The sequence below is a fragment of the Caretta caretta genome, chromosome 11 (genome assembly GCF_965140235.1).
Source record: "Caretta caretta isolate rCarCar2 chromosome 11, rCarCar1.hap1, whole genome shotgun sequence".
NCBI lineage: Eukaryota > Metazoa > Chordata > Testudines > Cheloniidae > Caretta > Caretta caretta.
In genome coordinates, this window is record NC_134216.1 from 2,396,413 (window position 1) to 2,423,338 (window position 26,926).

At 58.0% G+C, this 26,926-nt stretch overlaps 2 protein-coding genes across 3 annotated transcripts in view; both read left to right on the forward strand.

Moving 5' to 3' along the window:
• The window catches only part of ARPC2 (actin related protein 2/3 complex subunit 2), a 308,635-nt gene that overhangs the window by 133,260 nt on the left and 148,449 nt on the right, over positions 1 to 26,926 (forward strand). The window lies entirely within an intron of this gene.
• Positions 3 to 21,274, forward strand: ZNF142 (zinc finger protein 142). The gene is made up of 9 exons (XM_048868645.2): positions 3 to 136; positions 3,731 to 4,063; positions 4,355 to 5,068; positions 6,403 to 6,675; positions 7,213 to 8,025; positions 8,787 to 8,964; positions 15,065 to 18,302; positions 19,624 to 19,729; positions 20,619 to 21,274. Exons 2-9 carry the CDS (start codon positions 3,781 to 3,783, stop codon positions 21,086 to 21,088), a joined length of 6,075 nt encoding a protein of 2,024 aa, XP_048724602.2. The 5' UTR covers positions 3 to 136; positions 3,731 to 3,780; the 3' UTR covers positions 21,089 to 21,274.

Below are 26,926 nucleotides of genomic sequence, written 5' to 3' on the forward strand. Positions count from 1 at the left end.
CGGCCGCAGCCACCATAGAGTGCGGGGCCGCGGGAGAGAGCGGCCGGACGGGGCCGCGGCACAAAGGGGGCCGCTCCCGGCCGGAGGCACCATAGAGATGGGCTGCTCCGGGGGCAGCGCGAGCCGAGCCCCTCAGGTGAGGGGGGGAGGGGCGCCGCAGCCCCGCGAGCGGGGGCTCCCCAGTGAGGAGGGGACCGGGGGGGGGACCACAGAGGGGGGGTGGGAGGGTTCCTGAGGGAGGAGGAGATCCCCACAAAGGGGGATCCCACGGGAGGGGGGGTTGGGAGGGGTTCCCCAGAGTGTGGGAAGGGGAGGGAGGGTTCTCTGTGCGGGGGATGGGAGGCTCCCCGGGGGGAGGGGGAGGAGGGGCTCCCCAGGGGAGGAGGGAGGATGGGGGGGTTCCCCAGGGGAGGGGTTCCCTAGAGTGTAGGAAGAGGAGGGAGGATTCTCTGTGCGGGGGATGGGAGGGTTCCTGGGGGGAAGGGGAGGAGGGGTTTCCCGGGGGAGGAGGGGCTCCCCGGGGGGAGGGGGAGGAGGGGCTCCCCGGAGGAGGAGGGGGCATGGGAGGGTTCCCGGGAGGAGGGGCTCCCCAGGGGAGGAGGGAGGATGGGGGGGTTCCCCAGGGGAGGGGTTCCCTAGAGTGTGGGAAGGGGAGGGAGGGTTCCAGGATCAGCCCAGAGGGAGCCTCAGTTACACACCCGCAGTCGCAAGGGGAAGGGGATGTTCACAGTGTGGCAGGTGAGTGGGAGGGATCCCAAGAGGGAGGGTCAGGAGGAGTTTAAGCACCTTCCCCCCCAAGGCGGGGGCAGAGGCAGGTGGGTTTATGGGGCTCCGAGATGGGCTGGGGAATGGAGCCCTGCCAGGGGAGGGGTGAGCATAGGAGATGGGGCCCAAGACCCAGGTGAGTAGTGCTGTGGGGCCGATTCCCTCAAATGTCTGTGGCAAGAGCCCAGTTGGTATGAAATTCAAACCCATGAAGTGCTTTAAACCGGGGAACTTCTGTCTCCCAGAGCACCCTGGAAACTGCTACTAAGACTTGCCTTTCCCTGGTATCTGGCGTCTTCTGGGTTCTCAAGGTGCTTTCCACATATGTACGTGCCGGTGTATAATCAGCCTTGCAAAATCCCCCACGTGCCCTTTGCCATGAAGATTATCATTGAAAACTGAATGATATTTTACGCACCTACTAAAAATATATCTGAACTTATACAGGTGATTAGAATTTTGTAAGGCTGATGTCTATCTGACCATCCACCATGGAAATGCAGCCACCTCTGGCATGGGATGCAATGACAGCTTAATAGCACACAGCAACATCATGGAACAGTTTAGAACAGGGCCTGAGGACGAATCCTGTATCCAGGAGGGAATTGAAGGAGGTGTAATGGAATTGGCCAAATGGGAATTTGTCCATTGCATTAGCATTCATTGTGTGAATTTTACCATCCATGTAGATGTGCCTTGGGATGCGATCGGGACATTTATTGCCACTGAACTTAGGTGTGGGTGTGAGAGAGAGTTGTATGTTCAGATGCCACCCATACCCTGGACACAGCCTCATTATTCATGGGACTGGTAACCCAGCCGACCGACAGCTCTTGAGCCATGCCACTGGGAGCAGCAGGCCCTGCTGCTTGGCACATCCGGTGCCACTGGCGAGGTTACTGAGGAGAGTGACTTGGTGAGCGGCAGGCCATTGCTAAGCCCACCTGGGCAATGCAGGCACCAGGGTCAGGCTAATCCTTTGCACTAGCAGAAGAGGCAGTACTGAGGACTGGTCTAGACTTGCCTGGCTCCCAGCAAGGTTCTTTGGCAGGGGATTGGAAAGGGGGGATAGAAGGCTGAGCATTGCTACCAAAAAGCCTTCCCACCATGGGACTGACACCCCCAACCCCTTCTACCCCGTATGCCCCTGCCAACAACAGTAATAAAAGAGGAAATGAATAAAATCTTAAAACCTCCAAATCTACACCAAGCAGAGGGAGATGCACCAGAGAACCCATGAAATTCACTTGGGACTTCTCTAATTCTCCTGATTTTACATGGAAGCTGCTCAGAAACTACAGTGCTGGGTGGCAGGATAAAACCCATACAGTGTCACAGACCTGGATTCTGTGTAATAAGATCTGTGTATGAGAGAGAACCTGATGGAGGTCAGAGAGATTAAGGCCAGAAGGGATCTTATAGCCTGACCTCCGGTATATCACACATGGCCAACAGCACCCGCACACAAACTCTACAACTGAAATGAGACCAAAGTATTCCAGCCCACAGGGGACTATGCTGTTATGTGCCACAGGCAGAGAATAGGAGGGACCGAGGGGGGGATAAGAGAGGACTGCCGGTCAGGTGTAGCTTTCGATAGCACAGATCAGTGCTTTGCCCCATTGCCTGGGGCATTACAGCTGGACTGGCCAAAACGCTGAAGAATAGACTAGCTTGGCCAAGGGGGAGTGGAGCTGAGGAAGCCTTTTTCATCTCTAATCCTGCTACAGTTCTGCGCTCATACCTCATCCTCTGGCTGTTTATATCGTGATAGCGCCTAGGAGCTCCAGATATGGCCCCCATGGCGCTAGGCATTGTATGTACACAGAATAAAAAGACCATCCCTGTCCCAAAGAGTTGACCATCCAAGCATAAGACAAGAGGCAACAGGTAGAGACAGACAGAATGATGGGGGAGCACAAAATCGTCAGGTAAAACTGACCTGTCTAGTCCCTGTCCCAGAGTGACTGAATGAGTGGTATAAATGAGTCACTAGCATATTGACTCGTTCAAAATTGTGTTGGATGTTTAAGTCTTGCAGTGAACCCATCTGATCCCCCTAAACAAAGCCAGCTTGAGGCAGAGGGTGGTGGAGGAGGCCTAGGAGCTGTGGGAGCTGGTTGTGGTTCAGCGGGGGGGCTCTTGTCCAACTCCAGTCCCCACAAAAGGGGCTGGGGCCGCTTCTGGGCTGAGATGTAAAACTGAGTTCCCTGCAATCATTAAAGGACACCTTGGCACTTCTTGGAAGAGGCAAGATGTTTGTCCTATGTCCTGGTCTGGTCATTCTAGTGTTCTTACGACTCCTCCTTCCTTGCGTTCATCCCATCCTTCTTCATCAGAGAGCATCTTGCTCATGATGCAGAAGGGAAACAGACAAGCAGGCGACTTAGTCGTCTAGTTTCGCTCATGTATCTCTACAATCCTCGCAGCATTTCAGCTGCACCCAGAATTCCTCACATCCTGGCTTACACCACTGCATTCTGTTGCTGCGAGCTGTTAAATAGCTGTGTCATGCCGCTCCAGAGGTAGCTGCATTTCTCTGTGAGGTGAAGTGATCTGAGTGTTTGCCTTGGGCATCAGCCTGTAGGTCTGCAAATGCTTTGAAGTCCTTTGGGCTAGTAGTAGTTATTGTTCCAATTAAAAAATATACATTATTAATGACGGGTAAGAACTTTAGCCAAGCTTTTAAAAAGAGATTGGAATTTCGAGCACGTCGATTTTGGGTATCCAACCTGAGTCACCTTAAAAGAAGAGGCCTGGTTTTCACCCCGAGAACGCTTCTAAAAATCAAGCCCATTTACAGCATCTCAGGGTGGGCCCCCAAAATCACGTCTCTTTTGCAGACTGTTACTTAGTGTCTCCTGAAAAGCTCATACCTTAAAAGGAGGCATCTCTGGAGTCCTGTGCCCTCGAGCCCTTTCAGTGCTGGCAGTCCGGCTGTGTCACCTTGTCTGTATCTTTTCAGAAAGAGATTTACTCCTCCGCAGCCCGGTGCAGGTTGGTGAGTGAAAGGAAATGAGCGCAGAAGTGGTGGCTGCAGAGCCTGCCGGAGGAGAGATGGATGCCCTGTGCCCAGGGCTGCTGTTGCCCACCTCGGGAGAGGCAGGAACCGGAGGAAGTCAGGGGGCCTCCAATGACTGCGTGGCAGGGACTTCCCCGTTGACTGTGGGACAGAGCTTGTTGCTGACGGATGCGTCCATGGCTGGGGACGGAGCTCATGCCGAAGCAGCTGAGGTGGAAATATTTGTAGAGGCTGTGGCAGGCAATGTGTCTCTGAGCAGTCCAGGCAACACCACAGGTATGGCCACATTGAGGGGGCAGCACTATACGAGGATCAAAGATCCTCCCAGGGGGGCGTCCCCCTGCCATGCCACCCGCCCATGTGTCAGGGAGGCCAAGGCTAGTTCTTTAGTCCCTTCTGTCTGGAAGAGCAGACAGGATGCTCCAGCCAGTCTTGTGGGGCAGGTTGTGTGGATGTGTCTCCCCGTGACCACCCCCACCCCCACTCGCTGTGAGTGCCATCCAGGCAAAAGGCTCCAGATCTCGATTGCAGCTGTTTGACACGCGCTCTCTCTCTCTCCTCCCACAGAGGTCTTGGTCAAAGTGGTTGAGCTGTATTTCTGCCAGAGGTGTGGCCAGAGCTTCTCTGACCCCAGCCTGCTGACCCAGCACCAGTGCATCACGTTAGCAGCCCCTGAGCACCTGGAGCTTCCTGGTCTCCCCCAACTTCCGGGGGAGCTGCCGGCCCTGCCCAGCGAATGCAGAGGAGAACCAGCTGTCTGCCAGGAGCCAGCGCAGAGCTTGCCAGGAGTGAGCGGGCAGGGCGGGGACCTTGGCTCTGCTGCTGAGCGACTGCTGTGCCCCGTTTGCAGGGGGGAGTTTGTGCTGCCCAGTGAGCTCAAGGAGCATTTTAAGACCCATCGCAGCACCCAGGGGGCCTTGGCATGCCCGGAAAAGGGCTGCCACTTCTCCCCGGAGGACCGCAAGCAGCTGCGCGGGCACCTGCAGCACGCCCACAAGGTGACCCCAGTTTCCTGCGCCTACCGTGCCTGCCCGCTCTTGTTCCGGAGCTGCCAGGACATGAAGCTACATCACAGGAGTCATTTTCCCTTCCACTGCAGCCGCTGTGACTTCGTCTGCTCCAACGCCAAGCTCTTCAGGCAGCACACACAGAGCCATTTGCCGGAGAGCAGGGTGGGAGGGGAGCTCCGCGCAGAGCCAGGGCGGATGGAGGCAACCTGCAAGTGCGACTTCACTGCCCTGGCCGGGCAAGTCCCCAGCAAGCACCTGCGTCTGCGCTGCGGTACCTGCTGAGCCCAGGGGAACAGGGGGGAATGGGGCGGACTGAGAGCCCTCTGGCTACAGGACAGACACAGTGGCTGGCAAAAGGGCAAGCTCCCCACCTTGCCCCTACCCAGGTGCCTCAGCCCTAGGGCTGCCAGGGGAGCTCAGCCTACCGACAAGGGGGGCCCCTCACTGCCACTGGCTACTTCCTACAGGGGTGAGATTGCAGTGGCGTGAGCGGTCGCTGCTGAGCTAAGCTGGCCTGCTGGGTGGAGCTGTCTGGACACAGGGCATGGGGTGTGTGTAATGACTTCCCAGTGATCCGGGGGTAGGCGACCGACGCCCCTCCTGTGCTGTTAGTCACTCAAAAGCGGCTCCTCTCCCCAGATGCAGATGGGTAGGACAGCTGTGTTGCTCATTCGCTAGGGTAGGAGAGAGGGAGAACTCCTGCGTTCATCCCCCAGCTCTGAGACTGACTCACTGCGACTGAACAGGTCGCTTCCTCTTTGTGCTTCGGTGTCCTCAGCTGTAAAATGGGGGTCATGCTCCTGACCCACCACCCAGGAGCGGGGACTTGGCATCCGCAAAGCAGGTGGGGTCCCTCTGATGGGAGGTGCGGCAGCAGGGCCGAGTGTTGCGTGGTCCTTCCCTGTCCTCTTTGGGTTGGTCCAGTGGCCAGCTGCTTGTGCGCGTCCCCATTAACGCGAGAGAAGCCCGGCAGCCCAGAAGGTGCTGATAGGGCAGGGGAAGATGCTAGGGTCAAGTTTCAGCAGGGGCTGCTTGACCCTTGATCGCTGAGCTTTCAAAGAGCAGGTCCCTCCTGAGCTCTGGTGCTTTCCCCTGGGTGCGGCTGGCTTGGGAGGTTGCAGAGTTCATGCAGCCGACCTGAAGGGAAGCTTTATGGCTAAAAGTGCTGCGACTGGAACTGCAGGCTGGGAGAAAACAAATCTGGATCGTCCCTAAAAAGCAGGTGCTGCTGCTGGGCTGAGCTTCGTCCAGGGGAATAAACCCCTGAAGAACCAAAATTCCCAGCTGCTTTCTACGGGGATAGAACGATGGTCGTTGCTCTCAGCCAAGTGAGCAGTGCTTGGAGACTACAAGTCCCAGCATGCAGCGCTCCATTGGATCTGCACAGCCAGGCTGTACGGCATGCTGGCGCCTGTGGTTTGAGCCGTAGGCCCATATGAAAGATGTGGATGTCTGCACTCAGCTCTGTTCCATGCTAGCTGAGTGTGGTCCTTAGGCTCCTGCCGAGATCCTTGGTTTGGGTCATGGGCATCTCCACAAGGGGGGGTTGGGTCCTGGATTTGTCGGGCGCCAAAGAAGATTAACCCTTTCCTTTCCCTTTTGCAGCTGCCGGGGAGACGGTGGAGGAGGCAGAGAATTCCCTCGATCAGACCAGCTGGGAAGCAGAAGAGCAGGCGACTGGCCACGGTGTGTCTGGTGGCACCAGGGAAGCATCTGACGAGGGTCCGAGACTGCCAGCAGAGGAAGAAAACTCTGAGAGCACCGGTGATGAATCGCTGGAGGAGGAAGAGGAAGAGAGCGCCTGTGAGGCAGAAGCCAAAGGAAATGAGAAGGTGGCTTCTAAGAAAGCCAAGGCACCTCGGGCCCAGCAGGTCAAAGGTAGGGCATCCCATTGACACGTGACCGACGTGACTGGTCCGGGAGCTGGCGGGCAGAACTTCCACTAGCCGGCGCACACCAGAGCTGGGTGACGAAGGCCAGTGTGCAGTGGGCAGTGTGGGCATGTTGGGCAGAGGACATGAGATTGTGGGTTGTTTACCTAGGAAAGCAGAAGAGCTGGAGGAGTTTGCTGTTGACGTGCCTGAGTGAGGCTGGCTTCCTCCCCAGGGATGATCAGCCACACCTAATGAGCCTTTGGTTCTGGGCTCCATTTATTGTCCAGATGACCACAGGCTCAGGGAAGGGAGGCAACACTTCCAGCCAGGGCTTTCTACCCAACTATGACTCCTGGGCTTCCCACCTGGAGTCTCCCATCCTCAGGGACCTCTGCAGGAGAGAGTCTCTTCCTGCACCTTCACTCTGCAGTTCCCCCTCACTAGGGCCTCTTATTCCTGTCCCTGCTGGGTCTGACCCGGCAGCTCTCCGTGCTCTGTTGTGTGTTGGCTCCGGGCTGACCGGGGATGGTTTTCTTCGCAGGGGATGTAGCGGAGGGCTCCGAATACCTCTTCAAAACCCACATGTGCCCAGAGTGCAAACGGTGCTTCAAGAAGCGGACGCACCTGGTGGAGCACCTGCACCTGCACTTCCCAGACCCCAGCCTGCAGTGCCCCAACTGCCAGAAGTACTTCACCAGCAAGAGCAAGCTGAAAATCCACATGCTGCGCGAGACAGGGGAGAAAGCTCACCGCTGCCCGCTCTGCCACTACAGCTCGGTGGAGAAGAACGCCCTCAACCGCCACATGGCCAGCATGCACGAGAACATCTCCAACTTCTACTCCGACGTCTACGCCTGCCCCGTCTGCCAGGAGACCTTCCGGCTCAGCCAGGCCCTCAAGGAGCACCTGAAGACCCACAAGGCCGAGCCCAAGAGGCTGAGCTGCTTCCAGGGCGACTGCGGCTACTGCAGTGAAGACCGCAAGGAGTTCATCCGCCACCTCAAGGAGGCCCACGGCATCAAGGCAGTGGAGTGCAAGTACCACGCCTGCTCCCTGCTCTTCGGCACGGCCGAGGCCATGGAAGCCCACCGCAAAACCCACTACGCTTTCCACTGCCAGCAGTGTGACTTTGTCTGCTCCAACAAGCACGTCTTCCGCAAGCACAAGAAGCAAGGGCACCCCGGCAGTGAGCAGCTGCAGTGCGGCTTCTGCCCCTACGCCACCTTCAACCCCGTGGAGTTCCACGACCACGTGGGGAAGATGCACGCCAACGAGAAGATCCACAAGTGTGCCGAGTGCAGCTTTGCCACGGCGCACAAGAGGGTGCTCATCCGCCACATGCTGCTGCACACAGGTGAGTCGCCTCGCCGGCCGGCAGGGACCAGCAGCCTCTCGGCTTCCCCATTGTGCTGCTTTTCTGGGGGGTCGATCAGCTGTGGTGTGCTGCTTCACCGGGTGGGAATGTGAACTAATGGTTAGAGCATGGAACAGAGTCAGGACTCCTGGGTCCTACCCCCAGCTCTGGGAGGGGAGTGGGATCCAGTGGTTAGAGCAGGGGGGCGAGGAGTCAGGACTCCTGGGTCCTACCCCCAGCTCTGGGAGGGGAGTGGGATGCAGTGGTTACAGCAGGGGGTGCTGGGAGTCAGGACTCCCTGGTTCCATTCCCAGCTCTGTATCCTTGAGTAAGAGCCTTAAGCTGGCAGATTGCACTGCCAGAGGGACAGAATACCAAGGCAAGACCACCATGCTGTTCCTGGGTGTGGTTCTCGTCAGACCTGTCTGCAGTGCAGCGTGGCAGGCCGGGCCCCGTCCCGTGGTGGGCAGGTGGGTCATTGCCCTGGCAGCTCTGCAGCAGAGGCCGGTGCCCAATCTGAGCTTGAGGAGAGATGAAGGGATTTGGGCTGGTTCTCACAGGAGCCAAGGCGACAGCAGGTCACACAAACGAGAGGAGCTGGTGCCTTGCACGTTCCCTCAGAGGAGGCTTGTGGGAGGGGCTGGTGGGCAGGTCCCCGGCCAGTGAGAGCAGTGGTGCTGAGATGTGGGGCGGGAGGGGGCGTGTGAAGTTATGGGCCCTCTCTACCCCAGGTGAATAGATCCTCTCTCTCCTGTCACTAGGGGAAAAGCCTCACAAGTGTGAGCTGTGTGACTTCACCTGCCGGGACGTGAGCTACCTGTCCAAGCACATGCTCACCCATTCCAGCGACAAAAACTACATGTGCACCGACTGCGGGTACGTCACCAAGTGGAAGCACTACTTGAACGTGCACATGAGGAAGCACACTGGAGACCTCAGGTATGTGCCTCCGGGTCTCCCGTCCGGCGACAGCCAGTCGGCTCCTCTCTCCTGTCAACGGCAAATCCCCGTAAAGAGGGCAGGGCTGGTCGCTTAGCTCAGGGCGTCCCAAAGGCAGCCTGTGGAGACGGCAGGTCCCTGCATCTGATGCTCCCTCTTGATCCACAAGGCCTGGCTGTTTCCGATGCTGAGATCTGTAGGCGCTGTGGGTGGCAGGTCCAGGGAGGCTGCAGCCTGTTCCGTTTATTGCAAATTAGGGATGTCTGTTGGGCCACTGCAGCTCTGGGATGGGCAGAGCCTGCCTGGCTACCGTTGGCTTAGTGGCCAGTGTTCTGCATCCTCACCCACTGAGCCTGAGGACTCTTCCCAGGCACAGATTCTCCTCCTGGCCTGCGGGGGGCTGGAATGCTGCCAGCATCGTGCGTACTGCTCTCTGCAGTAACTCGACGCGTGGGGAGCAACCTCAGGCACTGGCAGGAAGCAGGGCACGCACCGCAAATTGGCTGAGTCCTGTGCTTAGCTTTCACCGACCAATTATCAAGTTTGATCTCCTCAGGGGCTGTAATAGCCCAACCATGGAGTCACAGACAGTCCGTCGCCACCCAGGTGAGTCTGCCTTTGTGATAGCTGATCTCTCACAGCACGAATCACAGCAATATTCAGGTTACTCCCTGTGACGAAGCGGAACTGTTCTTAATGTTTCCTCTGAATAGTGTGGGGGTGCCTCAGTTTCCCCTATGCAGTTCTTAAGTATCTAGATGGTGGGATAAGGGGGTATGATCGTTGCAGAGCCCTAGAGGGCAGATGTGTGCAGGGGTCTGGACACAGAGAATGGCCGACACTCTGTTTCCTGGCAACTGATGGCTGGGCCCTTCCCCCTGCAAGGCGAGAGCTAAAGCGTTGGAGAACAAAGGAATCCGGTGACCTCCTGGCCCAGGAAAGGGACAAAGCCCAGAGGAGGAGGGGCTGGAGGGGGAGTCAGTTTGGGGCTGGCTGGGGACGAGGAGTGAAGGGCAGACATGGTTGTCTGGCTCACTGCCCCCGAAAATGGACCCAGCTGAGGGGTCCTGTTCTCTGCACCTGCAAGCTCTGTTTTAGACCATGTTCCTGTCATCTAATAAACCTTCTGTTTTACTGGCTGGCTGAGAGTCCCGTCTGACTGCGAAGTTGGGGGGCAAGACCCTCTGGCTTCCCCAGGAGCCCTGCCTGAGCGGACTCGCTGGTGGAAGCGCACGGAGGGGCAGAGGAGGCTGAATGCTCCGAGGTCAGACCCAGGAAGGTGGAAGCTGTGTGAGCTGTGTGTCCTGAAGACAGGCTGCTCACAGAAAGGAGACTTCCCCAGAGTCCTGCCTGGCTTCGTAGGGAGCAGTTCCAGAGCATCACCTGGGGACTCCGTGACAACTGGTGGCAGAGGTGCGATGTACTGCACCCCATGGATGGCGCTTCCTGCAGTAAGCGACTGGGGAGCAGTAAAACAAAGGGGGATTGACGAGGACCAGGCGTGCTGAAGGCTTAGAGAGGAGCGGTTTTGGGGGCGGTTAACCCCTGAGAGTGTGTGACCAGCGAGAAGGACTGTGCAGTAATGGGGTCCCCCTGGGGACTGCGGAGAGCAGTCTCAGGGGCGGAGGAGTCTGTGGCTTGGCCCTGGGAGAGAGAAGGACTTTTGCAGTAACAGGGTTCCCCTGGGGATTGCAGCAAGCAGTCCAAGGGGCGGAGGAGTCTGCAGCTCAACCCTGGCAAAGAGGTGGTGACCTCGAGAAGGGCTGGTACACTAGGGGTTCTCCCTGGAAACCATGGGGAGCTGAGAGCACACAGGCCTGTGAGTCCACGACAACTTGGGAAGAGCGGAGTGATGGCCTGTCACCATCTCCTTAAGAAGGACATTGTAACCCTGTGCAGAAAGAGAGGGTTGCACATTGGAAAGTTCACCAGAGCACAGTTAATCGTGCAGCTGGAGGAGGATGACCGCTCCAAATGGGGCTATAGCAGGATCTGGGAGCAGCTGGAGTGGTAGCCAGGTATCCCCAAGACTCCTGTCCCCGACCAGACGGCGGTCTTCACGATCGGGTTCCCCATCAAGGGATCGGAGACGGACAGGATTGGAGCTGAGTCCGAGAGAGCAAGAGGACTGTGAGAGACAGCGAGAGCCCGAGAAAGAGCTGCAGAAGCAGCAGCAGCATGAACTGGCGATGGTGGAGCGGAGAGGCATAAGGGACCTCCCAGGGCTGAGTGGGGATAGACCCCAGGGTGCCAGTCCGCAGGGAACCTTGATACTAAATTGCTGCCCCTGGTTAAGGAGTGGGGGGATGTGGATGCCCACCTCACTGCCTTTGAGCAGGCTGGCGATTTGAACCAGGGGGACCCTGCGGAAAAGCCCCGGTGTCTAGGTCCCTTGCTGGGTCCCAAGGCCATAGACTCTGTCAGCCAGATGGGTGGGGTGGTGGACAGGCTCCCACTCCTGGTCCCAACCTACATGTCTGTTTGGAGTCTCCTAGGTTCAGGTCCCTTGGACCCACAGTGGGAGCTGAGACCCCAGCTGAGTCGGGGGAGACACAGGCAGGGCAGGGGATCTGTTGGGAGTGGCAAGGTGCTTGGTAAGGAAAGTTTGGATGAGCCTAGGCAGCCTTGTGAGCTGATGGCTGTGTCTAGGCAGCAGGGTGGGAAGGCGAGGAGAGTGGAAGATGAGTGTCCCTGGACCTTACCTGTTACCTGGGTGGAGAATTGTGACAGTGAAGGAAACGTGCCTGTGTCTGTCAGGAGTATTGACTTGCCTATGGAGGGAGCTACCCCGATCTCCAAGCAGTTATCTGTGACCAGCCTTGTGTGTTGGGACCAGGGGAATGAGATCCCAAGCTGCGTGTCTGGGAAAGGAGAAAGTGTGTCCGGCTCTTCTTTGTCTGTGGAGCAGACAGAAGGGGCCTTTCAGCCTGTGATGGTTGAGGGTAGTGCAGTTGTCTCAGAGCTGGTTCTGGATTCAACTAAAGCCCAGGAAGGGAAGGGTCCAAAGTTTGTGTCTGCTCGGGAGAATGGCCCTGTAACTAGGTCGTATCCAGTTAGTGTCTATGTAAAATCCCAGAGCCCAGACAATTCTGGTGCTTGTATTTTGCCCATTGCTAGTGTGTGGCTGGGAAAGGCTGTAGCAACTCTGTCTAATCAGGGTGAGATCCTAGCCAGGGCACAAGGAGAGCATGAAGATGATGTGATTGTGTTACCTACTGAGGGTGTGGAAACCTGTAACAAGAAGGAAAAGATTCCTGAACTTGTGGGTGGCAAAGGGAAGGAGAATGCTTCTGACCTTTTATCTAGGAAGTCTGTAAGTTTGCCTGAAAGGGGATTGTGTAGGAATCCGCCTGATGGGGCAGAGGTGATTCTGGATGTAAGGGAGACCCAGAAAGAGACTGTTGTTGCTCAGGTAAGTGTTCCTCTAGAGCAAGCCCTAGGGAAAGAGGGTAAGAGCAGAATTTCTGTGAGGGGTGAATTGTTGCATAGAAAAGCCCTAGGGAAAGGAATCCTCATGGAGTCTTTGCAAGCAGTTTACTGCAACTGAAGGGTATGAAAGTGATTTAATCAAGAAAGTTTCAGTTCCTAACAGCAAGAAATTTTCTGTTGTGAATGGGTCCACTGACTTTCCTGTTGAAAGATCCAGTGTGGAGAGCTTTGAGAAGGTCTCGGATGAAGTGAAAGCTGTTAAGAAAGTTAAACCGTCCTATAACCAAGTGGCTGTGTTTGGCCAGCTTGTTGGGGAGACAAGGTTATTGAGAAAGGAATGTCTCCATGCTAGTTCTGTAAGTGAACAGCATGTGGCCCAGGTCAAGCTGGGGGCTCTTAACCAAGAGAGCCCGAATTGCAGCCCTCCAAAGTGGAGCGCTGGGAGAAGACCCGATCCCAGTTTGACTCCCACGGGTTTTGGGGTGGCAAAAGGGCACGGGCTGCATAAACCTTCCTACATGTGGCATGCGAGTGCTATTGACCACCCCCTGACCTAAGGGAGGGCATGAAACTGGAAGGGTGTAAAACTGGAAGGGCCTAGTGTAACTCCCACCAAGGAAGGGAGAGATGCTGGGGCTTCCATGGGAACGTTGGTGGGTTCGAACTTCTCCAGGTCACCGGCTAAAGTGACCCTGCTCAGTTCGGTCTCGAAGGGGGGAGAGATGTGACGAAGCGGGACACTTCTTAATGTTTCCTCTGAATATTGTGGGGGTGCCTCAGTTTCTCCTATGCAGTTCTGTATGATCGTTGCAGAGCCCAGGAGGGCAGGTGTGTGCAGGGATCTGGACACAGAGAATGGCCAACACCCTGTTTCCTGGCAACTGATGGCCGGGGCCCTTCACCCCTGCAAGGCGAGAGCTAAAGTGTTGGAGAACAAAGGAATCCGGTGACCTCCTGGCCCGGGAAAGGGACAAAGGCCGGAGGGGGGAGTCAGTTTGGGGCTTGCTGGGGACATGGAGTGAAGTGCAGATGTGGTTGTCTGGCTCACTGCCCCCCAAAATGGACCCGGCTGAGCGGTCCTGTTCTCTGCACCTACAAGCTCTGTTTTAGACCGTGTTCCTGTCGTCTGATAAACCTTCTGTTTTACTGGTTGGCTGAGAGTCATGTCTGACTGGGAAGTTTGGGGGCAGGACCCTCTGGCTTCCCCAGGAGCTCGCCTGAGCGGACTCGCTGTGGGACGCGCACGGAGGGGCAGAGGATGCTGAATGCTCCGAGGTCAGTCCCAGGAAGGTGGAAGTTGTGTGAGCTGTGTGTCCTGCAGACAGTCTGCTCCCAGAGAGGAGACTTCCCAAGAGTCCTGCCTAGCTTCGTAGGGAGCAGTTCCAGAGCATCGCCCGGGGACTCCGTGACACTCCCAGGTCAATTGCATCTTAGATCTCACACCAAAGATAATGCTTGTAGCCAATCCTGTAGTAAACTATGTACAGATTTATTATATAGGACAAGGAGATTAGAGAATTTTTTACAAAGTTAAAGCAGGTGAACATACATGCATAAATGAAGAACAATCTTAAGTTTCAAAAAGTAATAGAAGTTTCTATAATGAGCAAGCCCTATATATCCTTTAGGGCTCACCCAGGCTAAGCAGCTGGAAATCTCTTGCTTATACCTAAAAACCTTGCACCCCTGAATCCAAGTAGCATAGAGATCCCTAGTTCCTTTTGTTTGGGGTTTTTATCCCCCTCCTGTCATGTGATCTGAGATGCAAACTCGGCTGATGAGAGGAATCCTCTTGCATGACTCATCTTCACACACAGGAGAGCGGAACAACAAACGTCTTTTGTCCTCTTTAATTTCCCGCAATAGTCCATCGCGTGTCGATGGGCCTTTCCTGTTAGGAAGGACAAACACCTTCTGTTGGAGACCAGCAGTTCATACTAGTTAATGTCTCTCTCCTGGCTGGTGATTTACAGAGGCTCACAATATAACCGCTCCGATATTACCTTGCAACACAGCATACAGCTGTTATAACAGATTAACGCTGGCAGCCACCCACAAGAATTCAATAATGTCTAAACACTATACCCATTCTTATAACCCTAGTGCCTCTCTTACCAGCACTAACGCACAAGGGAGCCAGACTGGTCCCAGCCCTGGATTTATCAGTGTTCAGTTGAGACATGGGGACCTTGGTAGGAGCCAGCGTCACAGAAGGCTCAGCTGCTGGCTGCATGCATCACATGGCGTAGCAGCTGTTCCTGTGGCCAGCTGAAGGACAATGGTAATAGGCCCTGCAGAGAGTACAGTCCTTGCCCAAATGGTTTAGTGATCCCACTACAAAGCCCCAGACTGGTGAGGGTGAAGCAGAGACCACCAGGAGTGGGGGGAATCCCTGAGGCTGTGCCAAGGAACTGGGAATCCCCAGGCTGGATTGACGTGAAGGGCAGCACAAAGGGCCTGATCCTGAGAGGTGCCAAGGGCCCACGCTCCCAAGGAGATGGCTCCAGAGCGTAATAAATGCCCCTTCGCTTGTTGTCACCTTCTGGGGAGGTGGGTTGACCCTGAAGTGAACCCCGGTGTGCTGCGCTGGAGCGGGTGCTCTCCCCAGCCTCACTCTGGCAGTCGCGTCCCGCTGCTCAGGCCGTCTGACGGTGTCTGTTGTCTCTGGCAGGTATCAGTGCAACCAGTGTTCGTACCGCTGCCACCGGGCAGACCAGCTGAGCAGCCACAAACTGCGCCACCAGGGCAAGAGCCTGATCTGCGAGGTGTGCGGCTTCGCCTGCAAGCGCAAGTACGAGCTGCAGAAGCATGTGCAGGTGAAGCACTCGCAGAACTACCAGGTGCCCGTCTTCCAGTGCCGGTACTGCAGCTACCAGACCCAGTACAAGCAGGCCCTCCTCAACCACGAGAACTGCAAGCACACCAAGCAGAAGGAGTTCCGCTGCGCCCTCTGCTCCTACTGCACCTTCAGCAACACCAGCCTCTTCTTCCACAAGCGCAAGGCCCACGGCTACGTGCCCGGAGACAAGGACTGGCTGGAGAACTACGCCAGCAAGGAGCTGGAGATCAGCTCGGCGGACGTGCTGCTGAACTATGACATCAGCGTGGCTCTGAGGTCCGACTCCAACTCCTCCCTGTCTGGGAAGGAGCTCTGGCAGAAAAGCAAACCCTCTGCCTTGGAACCCCAGCAAGAGGCTTCTCAGCAGGCTTTCGTTGTGCCCCTCTTTGGCCACGTCACTGGGCAGCTGGGAGGCAGCGCTGAGATGGCGCGAGGACTGGCAGAGGAAGAGAGGGGTCCTTCCACCGAGGTGGGCCCCCTGGAAGATTCCCACGTGCAGGCCGCTTCCGCAATGGCGGAGGACTCGGGGATGCTGAATGATGCCGGCGACGCTGTTGAAAGCTGCACATTGCACTTGGAGACGCTGGACGTCTCGGCAGACCCTGTGCTGGGGCTCGGGGCCAGCGAGCCTCCGGCAGCCCAGCCAGAGAATGCAGACACCCTGAGCTGCAAGGACCCAGCCTATGACATTCTGAGCTCGCGGGACGCGCTGGTCCTGGAGGAGAATGACAACGGGCTTGAAGATGTCCCTGACTTTGAGGAAGAGCCGGAGGTCCAAGGGCAGGAGAGGCTGGAGGGCAGTGCTGGTGGCATGGCCTGTACCGCGAGTGCAGAAGAGAGCCATGAAAAGGACCCTCAGCGGGGGCCCGAGGATTGCTGTGATGGGCAGAGCCCCGACCCCGACGTCGTGCCGGAGACTAGAGAGGCCAGTATGCAAGAGCCCTGGTTTAGCATCATAAAGCCAGCTGAGCAGAGCCGTTTTTCTGCCCCCGAAGACCCAGCCTCCCCGTGCACCGAGGCCAAGGCGGGGCCGCAGTCGGAGTCGGTGCTGAAAGCTCTCCGGAAGCAGGACAAGGAGCAAGCGGAAACGCTGGTCTTAGAAGGGAGGGTGCAGATGCTGGTGGTTCAGTCGGAGAGCCAGATCTTCAAGTGTGAGAAGTGCTCATACATCACGCGGAAGGAGAAGTCCATGGCCCTGCACGTCAAAGCCGGCTGCCAGAGCCGGAAGACCCCACTGGTGTGCCGGGATTGCGGCGCCAGCTTTAAGCAGCAGCGGGGGCTCAACACCCACCTCCTCAAGAAGTGCCCCGTGATCCTGAGAAAGAACAAGCCTCTAAAGCCAGCCGTTCAGGAGCAGCCTGGCAGCGCAGGCATGGAGCATGGCCCGGGAGGCTCGGAGGAAGGGGAAGTGAGCAGCATTCCCGAGCCCCCCTGGGAGCTAGATCGGGTGCCCGTGAAAGCATCCTCCTCGAGCAGGCCCTTCCCCGAGGTGCCGTCGGCGGGCAGCCCAGCCCCCAGCAAGGCACTTGAGGGTGCAGCTGAGAGCACAGTGGCAGAACTGCCTGTGCCAGAAGATCACGGCCAAGTGGAGGAAGCCAAGTGCCCGTCCCTGCCTGAGAAATACCGGCTGGAGCAGGGGAAGCTCCACTGCAACTCCTGCTCTTTCGTCTGCTCCAGGGTCTCCACCATCAGCTCCCACGTGCAGGACGGGTGCCGGAGCCTGGAGCAGTTCCGGTGCTCCCTGTGCTCAGGCGCCTTCCGGTCCAGGCGGGCCCTGAAAAGCCACCACTTGGAAAAGCACATCAAGCTGGAGTCCTCCCGGCCTCCGGGAGAGGAAGGCAGCGCACCCGCCAGGCCCCTGGAGGAAGGAGCGGCTCGGGATGGGCACCGAGAGACCAGCCCAGCTGGCAAAGGGACGGGCCAGCCCAGCAAGGCTGTGGGCGTGACGGCTGCCAGGAAAGCTGCCCGGTGCAAGAGGCGGCGCTTCTCCTGCCCCACCTGCCCCTTCACCTGCCACCAGGAGCGGGCCATGAAGACGCACAAGAAGCGAGGCTGTGTCAAGCTGGATGAGTTCCGCTGCCCCACCTGCCCCTTCACCTCCAAGGGGGCCACTGCCCTGCGGCTGCACCGCACCCTTCACCGCACGTACTGCAGCAAGCGGCCGCAGCTGCAGTGCCGGCAGTGTGAGTTCACCTGCAAGCAGGCCCGCTGCCTCCGCCAGCACGTCCGCATCAAGCACGAGGGGGTGAAGCCCCACAAGTGCCTCTACTGCGACTTCAGCACCACGCGGCGCTACCGGCTGGAGGCCCACAAGTCGCTGCACACCGGGGTGGGCCGAATCGCCTGCAGCGTCTGCAGCCAGACCTTCGGCACCAACTCCAAGCTGCGCATCCACACGCTGCGGGTCCATGAGAAGAAGCCCACGCACTTCTGCCTCCTGTGCGACTACAGCGGCTACCTGCAGAATGACATCACCCGCCACGTGAACAGCTGCCACCGCGGGGAGCTGAAGTTCTCGTGCGCGCGCTGCGAGGCCCGCTTCAGCTCCGAGACGGCCCTCAAGCAGCACGTGCTGCGCCGGCACGAGGAGAAGGTCTCCCACCGCTGCCCGCTCTGCAGCTTCGTGTGCCACAGCGAGGCCACGCTCAAGTGCCACGCCCAGAAGCAGCACCCGCACCTGGAGTGCGGCGCCTGCAAGGAGACCTTCGCCAGCCGGGAGGCGCTGGAGGAGCACAAGACGGTGCACTTCAGCCACCGCTGCGACCACTGCAGCTTCGCCACCAAGGAGCGGCAGCAGCTGGTGCGCCACTACGTGGAGAGCCACGAGCCCGCCACGGCGCAGGACAGGCCGCTCAAGTGCCCCTTCTGCGACTTCGCCTGCCACCACCAGCTGGTCTTCGACCACCATGTGAAGGGCCACGGGGGCACCCGTGTCTACAAGTGCTCCGACTGCGACTACACCACCAAGAACAAGCAGAAGATCACGTGGCACATCAGGATCCACACCGGAGAGAAGCCATACAAGTGTCATCTGTGCAAGTACGCCTGTGCTGACCCCTCGCGCCTAAAGGTGAGAGTCCAGCCCGCTGCTGCCCGGCTCCTGCAGGTGTGGGGGACTTCCCCTGGGGCAGCGCCCAGCCCGCTGCTGCCCGGCTCCTGCAGCTGCCGGGATGGGGGGACTTCCCCTGGGGCAGCGCCCAGCCCGCTGCTGCCCGGCTCCTGCAGGTGCCGGGAGGGGGGACCTTCTCCTGGGGCAGCGCCCAGCCCGCTGCTGCCCGGCTCCTGCAGGTGCCAGGAGGGGGGACCTTCTCCTGGGGCAGCACCTGGCCTGATGCCGCCCACTCCCGAGGACAGGGTAGTGGGGAGTGTCCCCTGGGGCAACACCCAGCCTGCGGCTGCCCAGCTCCTAGCTGGGACAGTCCCTTGGGCCAGTGTCAGGCCCTTCCTTGCCCCATCAGTGGGAGTAATTAGACTGCCCAGACATGAGCTGCTCACGAGACACACGCTTCCCGGTGCTCAGGCAGTCAGTGAGATCCGAGCAGGGGCTGGCGTGTCTGGACTGCAGGAAATATCGTGTCCCCACGTAAGGGCCAGCCCATGGCCGGCTCGTAACAGCGTACAGAGTGGGGATGGCCCTGTGTGAGACGGGTAGTTCCCCAGGTCAGGCTGGGGAGGGGGGGGAGATGATATTCCACGTGCTTAAGGAGGCCGCACGGCCTAGAGGACTGAGCTGAGTGCTGGGAGTCGGGAAGTCCCGAGTTCTAATTCTGGCTCAGCCATGGATTCCCCTCATGGCCTTGGTCACGTTGCCTGGCCTCAGTCTCCCCATCTGTGCAATGGGGGGTGGCTATCCTGAATCCCCTTCCCCCTCGCCCCCCGTGGTACAGGAAGGCCTGGTCAGCGTTAGTGGGCGCCCGGTGCTTGGACGGTGTGCAGGCGCTCAGCGTTACTCTAACAAACAGTTCCCGTCACTGGGAAAAGTCCGAGAAGGAGCTAGGCTGGGCAGTGTGCCCAGGCCTGGCTGTGGGGGAGAGGACCTCCGAGCTGAGAGCCTGGCGCTGAAAACAACCAGCCCCTGGGCATCGTACACCACAAATGCTAATAATCCCTAGCTCTGACCTCAGGCCTGTCGGCTGGGGATCTAACAGCGCCTCAGCAAAGAGGTCAAGATCATGACCTGCATGGTACAGCTGGGGAAACTGAGGCACAGAGCCATGACTTCCCAGTGACAGAAATGGGAATAGAACCCAAGTCTTCTGCCTCCCAGTCCAGTGCTCTAGCCACTAGGCCATGCTGCCTCGACCTCGGAACACAAGGCAGGGCAGAACCAGGGTGGGCTGGCCAGTGGGGTTGCATCTGAGTCCGGTGACCTCCGCGCTCTCTCTCTCCAGTACCACATGCGAATCCATAAGGAAGAACGGAAATACCTTTGTCCAGACTGTGGCTACAAGTGCAAATGGGTGAATCAGCTGAAGTATCACATGACCAAACACACAGGCAAGTGCCGGGAGGGGCGGGAAGGGAGGTCGCTGTGGGTCAGCAGCCCCCACAGCTGGGCCGGCGCCAGGCGCTGAGCCCTGAGGGGCCTGGTCAGGTCCAGGCCGGGCTCTTACTGAGTGGGGCTCTTCTCCCACTTGGCACCCGCAGTGCCTCTGAACACGGCGCCTCCGTGAAATCAACGAGCAGCCCGTCCGGCGCTGACTCCTCCTTGGGGAGGGCCCCCTGCAGCTGCTCCCACTGCTTCCCCAGCGGGCCCAACTGCCTGCTCTGACCAGGGCCCTGTCGTCCTTCCTGGCATGTACCTGCGGGCTCAGCAATGGGTTTAGCTTGTCTAAAGTGGCAGGCTGCACGTCTCCTCGCGGGGGTTCCCCTGCTGCCTGAGGGGTGCTTGTGGGTAGGCCCAGTGCAGCCAGCTCCCTGGAGGAGGGGGCAGGAGACTTAGCCAGGAGCAGCCTGAAAGTTTTCTAACTACTACTTGCAGTGACGGGCAGTTGGCAGCAGAGGGCATCAGACTCCTAACTTCCTGGACTGCCAGAGGCTTGGGGGTGTGGGGGGGACACAAGCCCAGGCCTCTCGCTGGGAACAGGAGCGTGGGGCTTGTTGCTGCCATCGGCAGAGAAGGGCCCAGTGCCCTCGCTCCCCCCATGCGTGGGGCGGGCTGGTGATGGGGAGGGAGTGGCCTATGTGCAGAGTCCCTAGTGGCTGGCGCCTGCCCCCCCTCCACCCCCCCCCCCCCGCAGCCCCCCAGCGCAGGCGTGGGTTGAAAGAGCCTTGGAGACGGAGCTCCTTTCTTGGGCATGGAGCCAGCCTGTCTCCAGCCCCTCTCCCGGGCCAGGGCAAGCTGCCGCCCCAGGCTGAGCGGCTCCGTCTCCCCGCCCGCCCGCAGGCCTCAAGCCCTACCAGTGTGACGAGTGCGAGTACTGCACCAACCGGGCCGATGCCCTGCGCATCCACAAGGAGACGCGGCACCGGGACGCCCGCTCCTTCATCTGCGAGCAGTGTGGCAAGGCCTTCAAGACCCGCTTCCTCCTCAAGACCCACCTGAAGAAGCACAGCGAGGAGAAGCCTTATGTCTGCAATGTCTGCTACCGCGGCTTCCGCTGGGCGGCCGGCCTGCGTCACCACTACCTCACCCACACCAACGAGCACCCCTTCTTCTGCCGCTACTGCAGCTACAAGGCCAAGCAGAAGTTCCAGGTCATCAAACACATCCAGCGGCACCACCCCGACTGCGGCCCGGGCGATCTCAGCCAGGGCGTCGGCAAGGATGCCAGCACCCCCACGCTGCACCTCCACGACGTCCAGCTGGAGCCCCCCAAGCCGGAGGCCGAGGACGGGGTCCAGCCATCGGGGTAGGGCTAGGCTGGGCTGGAGAGAGCCCAGGGCCAAATCCTCATGGGCCTCGCTCGGGGCGACTGCAAGTCCCTGTTGGCTCGCTGCAAGCGCAGCCCCTGTTTAAAGTGTACGTGTGTGTATAGGCAAATGTGTATATGGGATGTAAAATATGCGGTTGTATAAAGGACTCTCTGATCTCGTTTCTAATTCTGACGGGCCTCAGTTTCTTTGCACCTTCGGCTTCTGTCACGAAGGCTCATGCAGCTGCTGCCCTGGACGCTGGGCCTGGGCTACATCCCCTGCGAGCCACAGTAGCCTCTGCAGCTACTGCATGCACCGCCCCTTAGTTGAGGATGCCTCAGTGTCCCCACAGCACTCAGAGTCCACCCACCGTATGAGTGACCTCTCCTAACCCCGCGTGCTGCAGATCTTGCTCCTCTGATCTGAACGTACCGTGCTGGCGAGTCAGAAGAACCGTTTCCCACGAAGGAGAATTTCAAAGCCAAGGGCGGCTGGAAAGATGGTCAGCCGAGTTCCTAAGCTGTTCAGAGGGGCGGGGTGGCTCTCCCCATAGGAGATCCCGCGCCCAGCAGAGAGCCAGGCAGGCTTTGAAGTTACTGATTTGTCCCAGCATTAACCAGGAGTGTTTGATTAAAGTTCCTGTCATTTGAGAGGCTGAAATGTGAAGGGGCTTTTATCCAATGACAGGCTTGAGAAGCAGCATTTGCTGCTGATCGCTTGGGTGTGTTTAGCAGCTGCATTTTGTGCATCGTGGTATCTTTCTGCTCTACAGAGCCCGACTTCCCTTTCTGGCCCAAATCAAACCCCGTCCCGGGAGAGGTCTCCTAATCACACCTCACACTCTACAGCACATCACATTTCAGACATGGATCTTCACAGCACACCCATGAGACAGCTAAGTGGGGAAACTGAGAGCTGGGGAGGCTGTTACTTGGCCACGCCCACTTAGCGAGATTGTAGCAGAGCCGCGATTGGAGCTCAGTAGCACCTGTCTCTCAGACCTAAATACTACTTGCAGCCCTGTGGTCAGTTCTCCAGCCCATGCTGCCTCAGCCCTTCTTGGCTAGAGAGGCTGCTCGCTGCTTGGCTGGGAAACCTCCAGGGGATGCAGGAAACAGTGGGGCTTTTCCCACTTCAAGCTGCTCCCTCTGGACAGGACTCCTTCCTGACCCTGAGCTGATGGAGGGCCTCCTCTCAGAGTTAACGCCATGGTGCGCCACTGAACGAGGCTCTCGGTGTTAACCCCCCCTGGCCTGGCCACCTTCCTCTTGCTGCCCCATCCTCTCCGCAGTTCGACTTGGCTGTGTCGATTCCTCTCTCTCCCTGTCCTGAGCTGCTGGGTAGTGTTACGCAGCAGCCGCATTCCACACAAGGGGCAGCTGCATGGCAGGGAGAGGGGAAGGGTCCCTCTAGGTGCACACCCTTGTCAGGTCCACTGCAACATCGCTTAGCGCTTTGAGAGCATTAGGTGAAGGGCTGGAACCATGCGGATTTTAATATGAATGAGCAAAGGGCTGGGATGGCACCACCCCTCCTGCTCCCATTCACTGGAGAGAGAAATGATTCTATCTGCCGATCTCAAAGCGCATTAGCCTCGGGTCTCTGGGTTTGAGCAATATTCTCCCCATTGTTCAGGTGGGAAGGCTGAGGCACACGTGGACTGGCTCGCCCCAATAGGGCGTTACCAGGCTGGCTTCATTCCTTGATGAGGTTTTTGTTTCCAAAGCAGTATTTTACTGCGAGCTTTATCCTAGTAGCTCCTAGAGCCTCCCGAGTGGAGAGCTGTGCCCTGGCCGGCAGGGCATACGGAGCAGACTCTGGGCAGCAGGGGACTTAACGTGCTTATGAGGAAACTGCTAGAGCGGCAGCGTTGACCTGCGGGCATCAGCTAGCTTCCCCCTTCCTGGAAACTAGACTCTAGAAGATGCTTTCTCAGGCCTTGCCTTGCCTTGTATTCCCCCCGGCGCCCCGAGGATGTTAACTAGTTACAGTATGGTCGCTGCTCCCGAGCTGCTCAGCTGCATTCACTTCTTGGACCAGATCCTGTGCTCCACTTAGGACTAAATCCAAAATTGCCTCTCCCCTTGTGGGGTCCAGGACTAGCTGCTCCAAGAAGCCGTCATTGGTAGATTTTATCTCCTAGCCCGTCCTGAGGTGATGTACCCAGTCAATACTGGGATGGTTGAAATCCCCCATTATTATTGAGTTTTCTATTTTTGTTCATCCATCTTAGTATTTACACTTCTACCATTTGTACACAAGCATGAAAAGAAGCCACCGCCCAGCCCAGCCTCTGGCTTTGTAATCGGTCTCTATTTTATTAGGTCCCTTTTATAGGAAGGGATTGTACAAGGCAACAGAGCAGCGACAAGCTCCCCCCGGTTTGTGCGGCCGCATGTTCTGTACATGGCATATAAAGGGACGTTCCATAGAAAGATACCTGAGTGAAGCAGAGAGCTGTGGAGGGAGACGGGGAAAGGCAGCACTGGTTGCTGGGGAGGCTGGGGTGTGGTCTTGGAATCCGAGATGTTTGCAGCTTCCTGGCATGGGGACTCCTAGATATTTTCTGGGTGACTCCTCTCTTGGCCTGTAGACTCCAGCAAGGCCAGGGTTAAACTGGCGAAGGTGCAGCAGCTCACCCGAGCTAGCTGTGCTCTCAGCCTGCGCCTGCGGGTGTCTGGCTCTCCTCCCTTCTGCGCTCCTCTGTTACCCGTTTAACTTCTGCTGGACTAGCTGCAGCCCATCTCATCCCATGCAGGATGCAATGTCGCTACCCCAGGTCCAGATGGGCCTGACCTCCAATAGGCAAGGGGAGGTGCATAACGTGGGCACCGGCTGTCCTGTCTGAGGCAGTGGAAGCTCGGGGCCCGCTGGAAGTCCCAGCAATGGGGTGGGTACGTTACTGGTTGGGAACCATCAGCCCCTGGAATTTGAGCTGTCTGTATAGAATTCCCCTTCTGGGACCCCCATCGAGCCATAACTTCCTACTGCCCATGCAGAGGATCCGTTCTGCACTGGCTCCCTGCTGCATGCTCTTGCTTTGCTATTTGCAAACAGCCAGGCTTGCGGGGCTACGGGCTTTGGTTCTAGTCTAGCTGGAGTCTGAGGGCCAGTAGTTCTGGGGATGGATGTTAATGAACACTCGTCCCTGTGCAGAGAGCCTCGGGGAAGCGATGTGGAGCTCTGCCCTCTGCAGCGAATGCCATGCAGGTCACTAATCTGAATGACAGGGCCAGCCGTGAGAGGCTATGCTGCGAGGCCGTGTTCCATGGAGGATGCCAGGCGCATGACTGGACAGAGCGGGATTCTCTGCAGCAGCTGCTCCAGCCGAGCTGGTCTAGGACCTGCCAGGCTGGATCAGAGCCCAGGGCCATCCAGCCATCCTGTCTCCACTGGCGGCCAGCACTGCTGCTGCCCAGGCCTGTGGAGATCAGGGTAACCTGCCTCCTGGGACATCTCCTACTCCCCTGGATTAGAGGTCGGCTCGTGCCAGGCTGGGATGGAGTTTTCCTGTTGAATTTCTTTAATCCACGGCCATCTGGCCAGGCTCCTTGGCCACTGTGCCCTTGCTCCTCTGCCCGACAGGCAAAGTGTGAGGGGACCGGGGCGAGAACACACAAGTCCTGCACTATTGCTGATCTCCCCTCACAGCACAGTGAGGACTGCAGGGGCCAAGGCAAACTGATTCACCATCCCCATCCCTGGGCTGTCTGCAGTCTGTGGAGCATTGCAGCCCAAGTCGGGGTGCTGGGAGCCCGCATGGTGGCTTTACAGGTGCAAAGACCCTCCCCATGGGGAGAACCATCGGGCATGTACCAGGGGCAGCTCCATAGCCTGCCAGACCCTTGTGTCTGTTTTCCCCAGTGCACGCAGCCTCTGAGCAGTGACCCCAGGGTAAATACCCCAGGGGAGATCTCACGGCCCCTGCTGCCCCAGCTCGGGAGGAGATGGCCTCACCTGGACGGGGCCCAGCTCCTCTGACCTTCCGGAGGGTCCCAGTAACTCCAGCTGTGATCCGAGATCTGTGGCTAGGGGAGTTTGGTGTCTCGGCACCAGGTGCTAGACACAGCTGGAGCAAGCCCTGGAAGAGACGTCCCGGCGTGGGAGACTTCACTCCCAGCTCGCAGGCTGGAGGCTTTTTGAGATACCGGTAACAAGCTCCTGCTCCCTGCACGAGAACGAAGCATTCCCGGACTCAGCGTCGTGCTAGGAGGCGACACCTTCCAGAGAGAACCGGCGCCTTGATGAATGACCCTGGGAGTGGAGGCCAGCCACTCCTCGGCCACCAGCCGCTCCTCGGCCACCAGCCACAGCGAGATGTCTCTTAGGTGGCTCGACGTGGCGGTATGCCCAGAGTAGGAGCCGTAGGTCTCCTCCATGGCAGTAGCCTGGGGGTCAGCGGGTCACATGCCTTCCTGGCCATGGTATGGGGTCGGGGAATGAAGGGCCCGGCCTGGAGACCTGCGACGGGAACGACTTGCTGTGAGCGACTCGGCGCAGTGTAATGGCTGGGCTGCGTGAGAGCCCTCGAGGAACCATCGGAGGCACAGCCTGGCCCCCTCCCCACACTCGCTGCTGCCACTTGGCTGCACACGAAGCACAGCTGGGAACCTCTGGGCAGTTGGGGAGAGACTTGGGCCGATCCTGCTGGATGACGGGCCGAGCAGCTGGGATCAATGAGGAGATTGGCTCGGTGACGCTTTAGATAAGCCCTTGGGAAGGGGGTTTGCCCACAAAAGGTGTTTGCCTGGCCCAGGTGAGCTCTCTTGCGCCAAATGTCCCTGTAATCCGAACATTAGGAACCAAGGAGCGGAGAGAGCCCATGGGTAGAGAGGGGTCATGGGCAAGAGAAGGAGCAGATGGGAGACGCGCCCAAAGAAGATGATCAAAGCGACGTATAGAGGAGCAAGAGGAAATGCTGGGTTCCTGGAGCAGAACTTGGAGTGAGGGGAAGAGAACAGAACGGTGGGCTGGAGGGGGAGTTGTCAGGGCTGCAGTGTACCTCCTCCTGGGGTTAAAGGCTCTCCTGCTGATCGGTGTAATGTCTCCAGCCCTGGGATTTTGGCCCATGCTTTCTCTAGAGCATTGCCTCCAAGTCTGGTGCTGTCCCAACCATTCAGCTTCTGCCGGTTGTTCCTAGGCTTCTGCTTTGTGGCCAAGATGCCAGTGTGTGTCCAGAACACAAGAACAGCCAGACTGGGTCAGACCAAGGGTCCATCTAGCCCAGTATCCCGTCTCTGACAGTGGCCAATGCCAGGTGCTTCAGAGGGAATGAACAGAACAGGGCAATTGTGTGATCCATCCCCCGTCATCCAGCCCCAGCTTCTGGTTGTCAGAGGCTTAAGGACACCCAGAGAGGGGGTTGCATCTATGACCATCTTGGCTAATAGCCATTAATGGACCTATCTGCCAGGAACTTACCTCTTTCTTTTTTTGAATCCAGTTATACTTTTGGCCTTCACAACATCCCCTGGCAAAGAGTTCCACCGGTTGACACTGCATTGTGTGAAGAAATACTTCCTTGGTTGTTTTAAACCTGCTGCCTGTTGAATCAGAGGCCACCCGCTGAAATTATGTGTTATGTGAAGGGGTAAATAACACTTCCCTATTCACTTTCTTTACACCAGTCATGATTTTATAGACCTCTATCATATCCCCCCTTAGTCGTCTTTTTTCCAAGCTGAAAAGTCCTAGTCTTACTAATCTCTCCTCATACGGAAGCTGTTCCATCCCCCTAATCATTTTTGTTGCCCTTCTCTGACCTTTTCCCATTATCTCTTTCTTGAGATGGGGTGACCAGAACGGCGCATAGCGTTCCAGGGGTGGGGGTACCATGGA

Bases quoted from the DNA above. Each gene is read 5' to 3' on its own strand.
- ZNF142 (XM_048868645.2), top strand. From the start codon at position 3,781: ATGAGCGCAGAAGTGGTGGCTGCAGAGCCTGCCGGAGGAGAGATGGAT. The intron at 8,026-8,786 runs GTGAGTCGCCTC...TCCTGTCACTAG, and splicing joins CCACATGCTGCTGCACACAG to GGGAAAAGCCTCACAAGTGT. The intron at 8,965-15,064 runs GTATGTGCCTCC...TGTCTCTGGCAG, and splicing joins AAGCACACTGGAGACCTCAG to GTATCAGTGCAACCAGTGTT.